Source organism: Gallus gallus, chromosome Z, assembly GCF_016699485.2.
Source record: "Gallus gallus isolate bGalGal1 chromosome Z, bGalGal1.mat.broiler.GRCg7b, whole genome shotgun sequence".
Taxonomy (NCBI): Eukaryota; Metazoa; Chordata; class Aves; order Galliformes; family Phasianidae; genus Gallus; species Gallus gallus.
This window is the reverse complement of record NC_052572.1, coordinates 46,583,709-46,598,424: the sequence shown is the minus strand read 5'-3', so window position 1 is coordinate 46,598,424 and position 14,716 is coordinate 46,583,709. Positions and strand designations below refer to the sequence as shown.

General features: G+C 38.4%; 1 protein-coding gene across 5 annotated transcripts in view; it reads right to left on the bottom strand.

Annotated features, from left to right (window-relative positions):
* MCC (mutated in colorectal cancers) overlaps nucleotides 1-14,716 on the bottom strand; it is a 199,242-nt gene that overhangs the window by 21,431 nt on the left and 163,095 nt on the right. For all 5 annotated transcript variants that reach the window (XM_413971.8, XM_040655698.2, XM_046905991.1 and 2 more), the window contains 4 exons: nucleotides 14,184-14,324; nucleotides 12,620-12,720; nucleotides 9,982-10,165; nucleotides 3,694-3,928 (listed from right to left, as the gene is read on the bottom strand). In XM_413971.8, the coding sequence (XP_413971.5) occupies nucleotides 3,694-3,928; nucleotides 9,982-10,165; nucleotides 12,620-12,720; nucleotides 14,184-14,324 (661 nt within the window). The remainder of the gene's footprint in view (nucleotides 1-3,693; nucleotides 3,929-9,981; nucleotides 10,166-12,619; nucleotides 12,721-14,183; nucleotides 14,325-14,716) is intronic.

Sequence of the window (14,716 nt, the reverse complement as noted above, 5' to 3'; positions counted from 1 at the left end):
CATATAACTAATTTACACAGTGTATGCTGGCACTTACATGAATATAAGATACTCCTGACATAGGGTTATAGTCTACTTTCATGGGAAGGGCATGGCAAAATATTCCAAGGCTGGAAGCTGAAACTAAGCAAATTCAGTATGGGGCATTTATGTTCTCAAAAAAAAAAAAAAAAAGAGGGAGGATTTAACCTCTGGAACAATGGATCTATGAAACTTACTTTATTCATCACTTTAAGTTTCTCTTTAAAGATGAGGTGTTTGTTTACACTGTCCACTAGCTCAGAATAAACATGAGGGCCAGTGGTGAGTTAACTACTTTGTTTATGAAGACAGTAAACTTAGATCATTATGTAGTCTGATATCATGAATACCCAAATTACCCTCCACACATCAGGCTTCCCATATCAAGGCAACTGGACTTTGAAGAAGAGATGCAAAGACAAAGCAGGGGTAAAGTGGAAGAACTGTCACCTATTCCCTTAGAGAGGCTCTCAGGAAAGGAAAAAAAAAGGATGAGTGGGAAGGTTGAAATTAAAGGCTGAAATAATGGCTGAGAATACCGCTTTAGATATAGACTGTGGGGCAGGGTGGCAAAAAGTAATATTTCACATAAAAAGAATTTAAGTAGATCAAGTTTATTTATGGAGTTCATTAGTCTTTACATATGTAATAGTTTGTTTTTTTTTAATGAAAATACGTTTTCTAGGATAGCATCCAAATTTAATTTCAATGACAATATCACCTCTGCTTATACAGTGGGTTTTTTGTTGTTGTTGTTTTTAAATTACAGAACTCTTGAGAACTGTGCAGCTTAACAGAATAGCCTCCTCAGAGCATGGACCTGAAGTACAAGTGGCGTGTAAAAAATGAAACAACAAAGGATGGGATGGCCAGCAGTGATTCTTTCAGTCGACTGAAGAAGACTTTCGTAACCCATGTAACCTCACAAGATTTAAGTGACAAATCTACTGGTCATTTCAGGATTAATTTCATCAAATACTGAGTATTTGAAGTCATACTGATTCATACAAATACTGAGTACTTGCAGTTATATTCCAATTCTGAATTTGGGTGAAAACTAGAATGAAAATGAAGGACCTTTCATTTAGTATAATCAGAACCACCACAACATTCTCAAAATTAAAATTTGTGCTGGACATGATCATATCAGAAGAATAAAACAGCAAGGACATTGCACAAGTCACGAAAAAAGATTGCAAGAGGATCATTGCACACAAGATGCAATCCTTCATAAGCAAAAAGATATCACAGTTGATAAAAGCAGTATTCTGGTTTAAGTGTATTTTACTATACACGTGTACTAGAGCGCTAACTGCTTAATTAAGATGAATGAAAGGATTTTTAACATTCTCAGCAAAGAGTGGATTGTAGCAGTTTCATCAACACCTACACACAAAAGAGGAAAAATGATTAATGTAGAAAGTTTAGACTTCTTATCTAGATTACATGTCCTTTGGAATGCAGAAAGACAGCAAAACAAGAATTATTTACACCCATCAGAAGTAATCTCCTTGCTAACTGGGGCGTAACAACTGACCTCACAGCGAGACCCACTGAATGATGACAAACTGCAGACAAGAATGTATTTGGAAACACGGTTAATTACTGCTTGAAGGAAAGATCTGATTTTACAAAAGCCCTGGTGGACCAATAGGTCTTATGTTCTGGATGACTGAAAAATAAATCAAGGCAACAGAAGAACAGAATAAAACGCTTCTTAACACCACCTCCAGCCTATCTTTTAATGGATCAGCTTCATCGATAAAAATAAATAAGGTGTAAAGACATCTTCAGAGCACCATTAGCATAATACATAGATGGAAGAAGCAATGTAACTGGTGATCATTTTTTTCTTGACATCATAAATGAAAAGTGTCAAAAGGTGTGTTTGTTTGCATTTATCCTACAAGTTTCAAGAACAAGGCAGCAGGTCACGAGACCCAACAATGTAGGAATTACCTGAGTAGCTCAATCAAGCTGTACCTATCCTTGCTAAGAATGCTGAAGGGAAGGAATTTACTAAGAGAAGCTACATAAAGAAGTCCTCTGCATCCTGAGTCCATCTGCTTCAAGTTAAAGAAGAAATCAAATGTATATACTGTTCTGATTAAGCTTCATATTTCAAATACATACAAATAATATACTCTGAAAGCCAAGAAATTTATAGGCTTAGCTATGCTATAGTTTGCTAAACAGAAGAGAAAGGTGAAATGCAACAGTAAGGAATGCTAATAAGGTAGTACTTTCTCCTGGGACCAAAGCATGCACGGTATAGCTCTGCCTTTGGGCTTTTTGTAATGTTTTACCCAGAGAAGAAATGGAAGTGATTTCAATTTCTGTGGTATGAGATGCCATCTACCATCAAATCCTTTCCAAGTTTTGACAACCTTGAGTTTTTTCACCACTTCCATTTTGGGAAATTAGAGAAATTTTCTGCAATTCTGAATTCTCGCAAATGATAAACAATGAACACTACTGTAATGTGTTCTCTGTCAGAAAGGACTGAAGATTATTTCAGCTACATAAGTAAAGTGTGTGCCTGTTCCAGTACAAACCGCGCAGGAATCAAACAAGAAGAAAGGTGTCTTCTGGGGACATTTCCTGCATTGAAAACTCAATGTACTACATGTAGCACCAAGTTATGGGTGGACACAGTATGCAAAAAGCATAGAGGGGAGATTTAGGTTACATGTTAGGAGGAAGTTCTTCACTCAGAGGATGGTGAGGCATTACCCAGGGAAAGTGTGAATGACCCATTCTTGAAGATGCTCAAGGCCAGGCTGGATGGGGCTTTGGGTGCCCACACAACCATTTGGTTGAGCAGCAACCCTGCCCATGGCATGGGGTTGACTGGATGGGCTTTGAAGGTCCCTTCCAACCCAAGCCAGTCTGTAATTCTATAATTACATTTCAGTTCACCTCTCTTAATTTTCAAAGTCAATACAGAAGCCAGGTTTAAAGTTATATAAGCTGTACACCTGGTGAATAAAGGTCAGTTTGTCTAGATCCCATCTTTAGAACTGCACACATAAACCAGGCCTGAAATATGAGTTCTCCTAAAATCTCTTCCTGTTTGTCATTACAACACCCAGTCTTTGCTCTAGCTCTAACACAAATTAAAAATTTCAACACACTGTCTAGAACAGCTCTGGAATTGTGACTGCTTGAAACTACTATGGATGACAGGTTTTTTGTTGTTGTTGTTGTTGTTGTTGTTTTTTTACAGACCATTCTTCCTCCCACAGCAGTACTAAAAGGAGGTGAATTTGTTTTGCTCGAGTTCACAAACATTCAAGATGAGCATTTGCATGCTTGTAAGTAGCAAACAGTCTCTTGGGAAGTGCTGTATCATGCTTTTTGGTCACCCTCAAGCAACTCAGCTGCTGTGTGTCTTAGAAAAAGCATCTGGTTTGTCAAGGAGAGCATTTCAAGAGCAGAGCCACAGATGAAGTTTTTGCCTAATTCAAAACACACATAGCTCGTCATTGCTAATGCACCACCTTCTGTCACTATTTTACTACTGGATTTTTGGCTTTGATTATTCACTCCAACTAAGTAACCCTTTATTACCCAGCAATCACTATCAATGCCTCCCATATGGATGACATTCTTAGCATTCTTAGCACAAGAGCTTTGTCAGCACTGTCACTCTGTTGCATATAATTAAATTACCTTCATTGCCATAAGTTCCTGCATCAAGACCGCATTTTCTAGGTCTAACCTCTGGCTGTCTCCACGAGGTTTAACATCGTAACTAAGGGGATCAATGTGAATACTCTCCAACTCCAGCATTGTTAGTTTTACCGCTGCTCTGTCATTTTTCAACTGCTGGATGTAGTCCTTCAGTCGCTGCTCATCCTCCTTTGTAAACTCTGTATCACAGCTGCTTGCAGTTGAGCTTGTAGTACTGGAAACAGAAATAATAGTATTAAAAAAAAACTGGAACACATTTTGTATTTTTCTATCAAATACTCTTTAAATACTTCATCAACACAGCTGAGTTTTACTTAGAAGTTCACAGAAAGGGCATACGTGAAGTGGAGTGGGTGTTGCAATATTCAGAAGATGCAGAGGGGTGTGACAAATTCAGAGAAGAAATTAATTCTCTAAGCTGCATGAAAAAATCAGTTTCGCTGCAAAGCCAGATCTTTAGTGATGTGTAACCACATTGCTTCTTATGGAATGCTGTCTTCTGAAACAAGGTTTTTTTTTTTTTTTTTTTTAAACTAAAAAAAAAAAAGCTACTTAAGATTTCTTAGCCATACACTAGCAGGTCAAGTTTTTCTCTGCTGTTCTGCCACTAATTCTTCATCTTGTGAAAAAGCATCAGCTAATAAGAAAGTATCAGCCTGCTCCTCATTTTTATCTGCTGATGGCATTACCAGTTACTATCTCATATTTCTTAATGGACAGTTATAGGAATCAATCCAGGAAAAAAAAACCACTGGCAGCTATCAGATGGTAGCATCTTTCAATTTATGTTAAGATAGATTGACTACACTGTATACAGACATTCCTTCAGGTCCAGAAGGGTTTAAAACCAACCCCTAGTTTAGCTGGATTTTAAATAAAAAGACATCATCAGCCTTGTCAGAACTTTCTTTTTGTTGTGGGCATGGTTTCAAACAAATGACTGCCCATTAGTCTGCCTCACAAATGTTTACAAAGGGAACGCAGAAAAGGAAAACTGATGTCTTGTTAAGGATAAGGGTGGCTTAGTCCTGCCTCCTCACCTACATGCATGCCAGTGCTGCAGGGGGCCAAGACTGATACAGCTTCAGAATTTCCGGGGCTGAATATAGTTGCAATAACACTTAAAGGAAAATAAAATGCTGTGTTGTTTCTATAACCTCACTCAAAGCTGCCTGCTGCCTCCTGAGGTCCTGTAATTATCTGCTGGCTGAGGGATAAGTCATCCATTAACTGTGCTTGTCTGGAATGCTAGATGATCTCAGTTATCAGCAGGGGAATAAATCACTTTCTATATCAAATTGCATTGCTGTTCAACATTTCTGTAGGAGGAAAAAAAAGCCCCACCTGCCACATGCTGAGAGAGTCAGGATGATGTCCTACCATGTATTATGCATGTGGAAAACGGGAAGCCTATCAAGATAGGCTTGGTTTTTTCTCTTTCAGTTCTACTTTAACTAAAGCTGCACTGATTTTTAAGTGCCTCCAATAATCCCCAATTTTTCCACACAGTCCAAGCATGACCTTGAAGGAGATAGGGAGTTGGCAGATCTACAAAGATTTCTCAGAACCTTTCACCCTCACAAAATATTGCATTATATTTCTTTTCCACAGTTCTCTACTACCACCTATTATACCTTCTTTTTCTTACGAGTGCCCTATTTTCCACAGTACTAGTAAACTGGTCTTTTCTTTTGTTTTCACCTGTTTCCATCTGCAGTAAAGCACAAAACGCCCAGCACTTGTACTGCACAGAAACTTTCACGTTGAAATAAATTTTTTCTTGCTCTTCATTACAGAATCTCAACTCGTAAGTCTCACTTTACTGAATCTATTGGCACCCCTCCGAAATAGGTACTGATGTAAAAATCATGGAGGTAGGTAACATGAGAAATATTTAATTCTTTACTGAAGCTGTGTTGCAAGTTTCCCCAACATCTAAAGACAGCAATTACACAGCTTCCCTGAATTAAATGTAGAACAGCTGTTAACAAAGAAAGGACAGCTTTAAGAGTCCACTCAGGCTCCAAACCTCGGGACACAAATTGCTCATCTTAGTTTTCACTTGCCAAGGAGAGAAAATCTAGCTCTCCTGCTGGGAATGAAAAACAAGCAAAAATGCTGATAAGTCTATTGTTACGTTGTGCTGAAACTCAGACTTGCTAGATATTCAGATTTTGGCCCTTAAAGATCTATGGCTATGCAAGTCCATCCAAACTAGGGAAGGCAGTCTGGGTTGCTGCCAGCAATACTCAGGCTGCTTTTACTTCAGTCCTGGCTGCCTGCCTGCCTGCAGCTGAGCTGGCTCCTCTGAGCAAGGTCTTTTTTTTTTTTTAATATATAATTAAGATGGAGGGAAGTTCAATGGGGACACTGTCTCAGCCAGCAGAAAGGACAAGAAAGAACCTTCCCTCTCCTCCAGCATTCAGCAACCAGCCCCCACCCAGAAATGGGCAGCGGAAAGGCAGGGTGCAAAGCCCACTCTGAACAGCTGCGAAATCAGGACAGTGTGATGAGCCACTGCAATGCCACCACAGTGCTTGTCAACTCCCACAGCACAGCCCTGCCAGAGTGTGTTCCCTCAAAAGCCCTAAATCTTTCTACAGCCATGATTGTCCACTGGTGCTCTGTTTAAGCTGGTAAGCACATGATCCTGAATTTCAGACACTGCTTTCCTTTTTAATGGCAACTGGGAGAAAGGAAATCAGACCGACAGAATGCAGGCTGCTATGGTATAATGTGCAGTTTTATTTGCCTGTGCGTGTGTCTGTTCATGTGCATGTGTGTGAACCGAAGGCTGTATCTGGATATAAATGAGTCAACAGTGTCACTGAGTAACTTCCGTATATTGCAGAATTTTGTCAATAAAAGCCAGTATAACAGTCAGTTAATCTATTGGAAGTCAAATCAATACGAGGCTGACAGAACAAAAAGAACAGAGTGAGTACTGAACCACTGCACTTTAAATAATGTATTTGATGGGCACAAACTATACGTGAGCCAAGAGTCTTCTACACAAATCCTGTGACTTGAGGTCTGAAACAGCACAGTGGTGAAAAACAGTAACTTCAAAAGAAACTGAAAAACAGTACAACCAACCAAAATACAAAAAGCGTGTTTGGCTAAATTCAGAACCTTTGGTAAAACCACCCTCACTCCTGAGACTACTTCAGTCTAGCAATGAAGAATAAGATACCTGTTAGAATATTTCCAAGTAATTTATTCCTACACTTCAGCCAAGATAATCCTGTATGTCAGCTACTAATCTGAAATCCCACGGGATTCTGATGAGTGATACAGTCCTGTGTTTGGCTATGTCCAGGTATTCTGTAACACTACATAATACTGACAAGAATTCCCTTCGCATACAAGAAAGTGGATCTTCCTTGCCATTAATCCAGAGGTAAGGTTGGGGTTACTGACACAACACGGAATTAAAACCCTCCATTTTAATTTAGCATTACAATTGCTGCTCTTTCCTTCTGTTTCATTCTTTTCCAAGCTGCAGCCAAACCTCATGATAATATATGTTCCACAATTTGGTTCTGTCCTTTAAAGTAATTACGGCTTCAAACTACACCACAGACTACCTCTATTTTCAAAAATTAATTGACAACATTGTCATGCTGCTGCCAGTCAAATAAACTGAGATGCTTGCTGTTATTTTTGTTCATCTCGCCAGTATCAACCTCTGCAATGACATGTCATTTCATTTCAGCTGCTCCCTTTTGCAATTGTTAATCACTTGTCACCATTGGCTCCCCTAGCATTTTCTCTCAGTAATGTGTTCAGTGATTTGACATTCAGAATCACATTTGAAATGCCAAACTAAAGATGGGTCAACACTTCTACAACTCCCTGTTCTATCAGATTTCAAAGAATGCAGAGAATTCCTCATCTGTCACAACTGTCAGTGAAGGAGGGCTCCCATCAGTTTACTCCCTCTACTCTATTGGTTACAAAGAGAAAAGGCAACAGTACACATTTGCAACTAAAAGCCTGCAGCACTAAAACAGTTAAAGCAAAAGAACAGTCTTGCAGATTCAGAGTGCATTTGAACCACATTATGTAAAAATGTTTTCACTTAACTGCAGTGGTTCCTGACTGTCAATTCACAGAGCCCTCATTGATGATGTGGACATGTTCTACGCACTTTTTATAGATTGACAAGTTCTTTAAGACAAATAAAAATATTAAGCAGGCAACAGCAGCTAGAAATCCAAAGTCCGCCTTCCTGTCTTTGTCTGGATTACTATTGCAGTGGAAAAGGAAAGGAAATGTGAAACAGCAACACTGAAGAAGCTGAGACAGCTGGAGGTCTGTGGCAGTGAGATGTCTGTCTGCAGCAGCAGAGACCCAAGAGACAAGAGGAGGCATACAAATGGATTAAGAAAGTTGCAACATAGGCAGGATAACACCGAAAATCATGCACAGGGTCCTGGAAAGAAGAAAAAAGGGATCCAGAATGACAGGGAGAGGAGAGTTAAAATCTTCAATTTTTAAATATGAGACAGAGCACTTACTGATGTAAGTATAGAAAAAGCGGGTGCCTTCTGAAAGGCTTCCACCCGTGGGTTGCCACAAAGGTGTCTGTAAGCTGAAGAGTGATTCTTCTCTTTTGAGACAGGGTCCATGGGAGGGAAAAATCTCAAAACACCTCTATCATGTATCACTTGAACACAACAGAAGGAAAGAAGATTTGTATTTCACGTAGGAGCTAGGATTTCAGAAATGTTTTCACTGGTATGTGTGTTCAGACAAGAAAAATTACACTGGGAGCAGTGGGAGATGGGAGGGGCAAAAATATGCAAGTTGTGATCAGATAAGTATGTCCATATGAACTTCCCCCTTCGATTCTGGAAACTATAAACTGTTAAAAAAACCAACCAAACATATGCTCTGACTTCATATCAGACATCTCACAAGGAAGGGAAATGCTGAAATAGTTATGAAAAAAAGACAACCTTTTTAAGTACTAGAGCAGCAAAGAGGATCAACTTGAGTAGAGGTGCTCCACGTATGGCCACTTAGAACACATTCACATGTAGCTGCAGATAGGGCATAAGTGCACATAGGCTGAGGAAAGTCGAAACAGCTTTCTATAACCTCTTCCCAAAGCTGGTCAGTACCTCTGACCAGCTTACAAGCAATCATCATGTTACTAGCACACACACCATCACATTAATTTCTGAAAATAAGGCTTTCTTGGACTGAAAGAGCACCATAAAACTTCCAAATAAGATGTTTCTCTCTTATTTGGATCTCATTCCCTCAGGTTACCTTCTTGCTGACTTTTTAGCTATTTCACACTAGTCAGATGGCAGGAAATAAGATCCTCTAGAGAAGGCATCATCAAGAACAGAAAATGATATAGTACTAAAATAAACTTCTTGAAGTGTCAAAAAAAAGACAGCATTTGAATAAAGAATTGGCTCAAAAACTGATTTAAAATAAAGTCTTAGATTGAATCTGAGAAATCAAAATAACTTAAAAAGAAAAATGTTCATCTATTTTTATTCAGGATGTTTGCCAAATTTGTACCCATAAATGTGCACACATTGGCTGCAGAGTACAACTACACCACAGGCAGGCAACAAGTCAAAATGAAGCTGTTAGCAGATATATTTGAGCTAGAACATAGATGCAATAATAGCTCATTTAAGTTTCATAGTTCCTTAGTTCTTCAGAAAAACTGAATCATCCTGCCCTTTTCTGGAAGAATTTACTGTCACTTAACGATGTTCATTTGCAGTTTGATATGCAGTGGAACGGCATGGGAAGGAGGAATTTTGAGTAGGTCAAAGGGAAATGAGAAGACAATGTTTCAGAATGAAATGGCTGGAATTGCAACATTCCTGAACATTCCAGAACTTCAATGGAAGAGTAATTCTGATCTTTGCACCTCCATATATGCATGCTGTCCGCATACAACACATATGAACAAGAATTACATGTTCCAGATTCAAATAACACAAAAAGAAAGTTAGTGAAGTAAAACACACATAATGTTTTTGCCCTTATGAAGCATATATCTAACTTCCAAATCATGCATTTGGAATAAATTTATACAAAAACTTCTTGGCTACGATTGCTCAAAGTCTAAAGACAATTAGACCGCTGGTCATGGTCAAATCATGGTGACTTGAAAAACAAAGCAAAGAACTCAGCAGATAGAGGTGAGGAAGGTAGTTCAACAAATACAATAAAAAATAACGTTTGTTCTGAGATCACATTCCTGGGGAGCAGGAAAGCAGATGAGCTGTAAGTTACCTTGTGTGGCTGTTGGATGAGAGGCTTTCCCAGGGCTGCACGCTACATCCAGTGACTGCATAGGCTCCCCCACAGCTCCCATCCAGTTTCATCAGCAAGGCTTTTGCTGCGTTCTCAGCCATCTTCCTGCAGTCATGAGCTCTCTTTAGCATTTGGGTGATGTTTTCATCACCTGTCTGGTCACCTAGTTTTAAACAAACAATATGTTTCAGAGGTTTGAGTGAGAAGAGTGATAAAAATTACAGCAGTAGAGCTGCTTTGATGCATTCTCAGTGTACTTACAAGACTGTGATTATAAATTATCAATCTGTAATGTGAAAGCAACTTCAATTCTGCGTGAGCATCAGCTTCTGGGCTGAATCCATCTTCCTCCCAGCCACAAGCTCCAAGTACTTGTTGCTCCAGGTACATGTCTTAAGTAGAGTTTTACCTTAACTAGCTCAAAAGTTTGTAAGGGCATGCACTGCAGATTAGGATCAGGTTAAGAATCATTCTATGATTCTATGAAGATGCTCAAGTTAGTAACACAATGGGAAAGCACCAGGCTAAATTACAACTCCTATTCCAAGCAATCCAATGCTGTGTCACAGCACAGTTATTTTCAGTGCCTTTTCTCACAAGCACCTTAATGTTAAGCCTAATGGGTTTGCCAGACCGTGTTCTTACAGGTTCCCTTTCCACCTGGAATGACTGCTTTATTTTCTACAAGCAGCCTTTTTAAGCAAGAGAAAATGAGCACTGCTATTTATTAGTTTGCTATAATTTCTCTTGACTATGCAGCTGTTAAGCAATCACTTCAGCAGAGGCAGGACAGAAATCACAGCAGATAATACTCTTGTAGTCCTAACTGCAGCTAGAGTCAAGTCAATAAAGTCAGACAACCTCATGTCTACTCTGAAATTCCGACCAAACCTATATACCCATGCTTAGATACAATGCAAAGACACCATAACTATCAACAAACAGCTTGCTCTATCTCAGACTTTGACCTCATCCTTATTTGAGTCAAATAATCATACTTGCTAAGCAAAATGCATGAAGTAGAGATAACTTTAATATTAATTAATGTTAATATAATTAATGTTAATATTAATTAAATAAAAAAAGTATTTTTTTAATGCAGAAGAATGGGATTGGGAATTTTCAATTAAGAGCAGCTAGGGAAAATATACCGAACAACCTCCTCCAAAACTGCATTACATAGCACGCAGTCAGCACTATTTCTATCATGGGGCTGTAATGGATAACACTATAACTAAGAGCTGTAGGCAAACACATATGTAAAAATTAAGCAACATTCTGTTTCACAAAATGCATATAAGATGATGCCCTACTCAAATTAAATATTTATCTTTTCTAAGATTTCTGTCTTCTGTGTGAGCAGAAAATCCACTACTAAACTAAATTCTGCTGGCCACTCATATTTCAGCAGGAATGTGGAATGACCAGACACTGGGAAGAAGGTGGATGAAAAATAAAGACATCTACTGTATGGTTTGCTGCAGGACAGAGGCTGCGCAGGCAGAGTCAGCTGTACAGAGGCCTATCAGTAGCACTAGAGGAGATACAAACTAAGCTGAATGTTTAATAGCAGAGTTGCTGTCAGACGAGTGCATCCAGCTTTCCAAAACAAGAGGCTGTACTCATCAGTCCTGTGCCTGTAAAGCCAGATGGTCACTTCATTCCTAAAAGCTTCTGGTTTACGTTTCAGTGATTTTTGAGAAGCCAGCACTATAAATTACTGTCTCAACCACACATTTACTATGCTTCAGCATAGCAAGCAAAGCTATTCTTTTCTCTCTGAGGGCTTCTCTTTCTACTCAGAATACTAGTTACTTTCTCCCATCATAAGAGGAATGGGATTGTAAAACACACGCTAGTATTCATTGTGTAAAGATCTCTTACCATGAGTAAAATGAAGGTAGCACTCATGTCAAGATTCAAACACTTCTGAACAGTACTGTGAAGAAGTCTCACTCTATCATTCAGAGAACAGCATACTCAAAAAAAGCCCTCACCCACTCTCAGAACTAGCTATTTACTTACATGGTATAATAGAGCTTTTTTTTTTTTTGAACTACTAAATGCTACTTCTGTATTGTTTTAACTCCAAGTTTACATTAACTACACCAACTGTGGGGTGTTGGTGGGTTCAACATTTAGTTTGAACAAAATTTGTACTTGTAGTTACCACAGTTGCATGACTTTAACTCACATATGCTCAGAAGTATCACTTAATTATTTCACTCCATGCAGTTGCATGCCTGTAGCAGCCTCACCACTGCCAGAATAGGCATCCCCAGTGATAGCACACACAATCCAATTTATATATGTATAGATAGATAGATGTAGATATCTATCTATCTATATATCAATATAGATATCTATCTATCGATATATCAACACATTTTTTTTAATATATATATAATCAATATATATGTTCAATGTTGAAATCTGATTTCACTCCAGGCTCTCTTTTTCCCTATTCTCTGGATGTGTAAAACCAACTACTTAGTTAAAAACAAGGAAAGGCCAGACAGCATTCTTAAGTGGTGGGTCATGAGATGACCCACAGTTACAACCAACTTCAATGCTCATAAATGTGGAAAAAAAATGAAATGACTCATTGAAATCTTACCAACAGAACCAACTCCTGCAGCTCTGAATTGCCCAAGAATGAGACTTTGCTCACTTTCTGCCAATGCCAACAGCAGCTCATATGCTTCTATGCACTGTTCACTGAAAAAGAAAAACATTGGAAAAAAAGATGCTTCCTATCAGTAACAAAGGAAAGGTAGCTAATGAACTACATGATCCCTGTCACGTGTCTAGCAGCAGGGATGTTAAGTGACATACTTAGCTTCTATCACAAGCATTCAACAGTCTCTTTTCTACTGAAGGCCCTGGGTTGGTCTTGAAACAGAAGATAATGACCCGATGTGATACAAGCACCAGAAGCACGTCTCAAACAGTCACTAATATGCATGATGGTTGAGAATATCCTCGAGAAACTCTTTTCCAGCCTTCCTAATACGTAAAATATGGTATCCCATACTGCTCAACAATATTATAGAACAATATTACATAAAATTATTATATGAGAGAAGAAAATACAAGAAAAATACTTTGTTTCTCTGTTCCTGGCTTTAAGACTTTCCTCCATGCAAGCCAAGATACTAGGAAAAGTTTTGAGTCCTCATTTCTGATGCATTTTAATTTGTTTGAAAACAGATACATACCTATCTGCAATATACATTTTCTTATAATTTGCCCAAGGCTGATAGAAACGTAATACATTATTTAAAAGACACAGAGTTTGTTCTAAGACCAGAAGTGCCTGTTCCAAATTAGTTGCAGTTGGAGTTAAATTAGAACATCTTTTTACATAAAGTTTAAAGTAAATTTAGATACTTGTAACCAAACACCAAGCAATTCTCTCAAAATTTCAGCTGATGTTGGAAAGTCACTCTGTATTACGTGGAGTGTCCCTGAAGTCTCTCTCAATTACATGGAGTACAACACAATTCCTTGGACCACCGGTCTTATGAAAGGTACTAGATTAACACAGACAATATGTAACTTAAGATCAGAAACAGCATACACAGTCCAAGTGTACACATAACTCAGAATAACATTCCAGGATACTTTTACTTTTAGGGGAACTGGCTTTCAGATCTTAAGAAACTCTTTGGTTTCAGAGGGAATGTTTGAAGATATTAATGATGGTATCTGAGCAATGGAGACAATGGACTTAGGAATGATGTGCAGTTCAGAGGCACAGTACAATTATTCTCCTGCTGTACAAGGATGAGTTAATAATGAACATGTTAATTTCTCCTCAACCCACCCAGATATCACAGTTTTTCTATGTGCACATAAAGGTATAAAACATAATTAAAATTTCCCAATCTCAAATGTTAATTCAATGTTTAAAAATTAAAAGATAAATCTGTATATCACACTACTAGATTGAGTTTGCTGCTGCTGTTGAATTGTGTCTGAGAAATGCACATCAGCAACTTCAATAACTCCAGTTACACAGTCTGTCAAGTAGTTTAGCCAATAAGGAAAGTTCTTCAGGGAGGAATCAGAAGTTAATACCACTACAATGGCACATCAACAATTTAACTCTCAGAGACATCTATCAAGTCTCACTCACTCCTTCGTTTTCCAGCTTACCCACCCTCTGCATAAGTACATACCTGTATTGCAATGCAAGCCGGAGGGCTGTGGCATTGGACTCATACTTCCCAACAAGCATGCTCATCCTCTCAGCATTGCTCTTGCACTCTTCCAGTGTTATTGTCAACAAGTCATTTTGGGATTTCAGGTGCTCAATACGGCTGCAGAAAAGGAAGTAATTTGCAACCTTCAAGCTTAGCTTGCAGACACTGTCCTGAAAACTCTAAAACAATCATAATTTATAATAGGAAAGATCAATTTGGTTTACAAAATATTTTTAACGATGACAGCAAAGCCTATCAGTTTTGTGTCCCATACCAAGAGACAAAAGATTCTTTCTTTCTTTCTTTCTCTTTGGACTGCCTCTTCTCTACTTCCCAAAAAAATTTATAAGTAAAGCATAACCCAGTGAAACAACAGCAAGTAGAAAACTGTATCTTTATTTTGTTGCTGTAAGATTGCGACGGATATTAACTTTTTGCTTAATCCTTCTTCCTCCATTTGTCTCTTCCTGCTGCCCATCTGCTTCTGTTTTCAAGTGCTGTATTTGTTA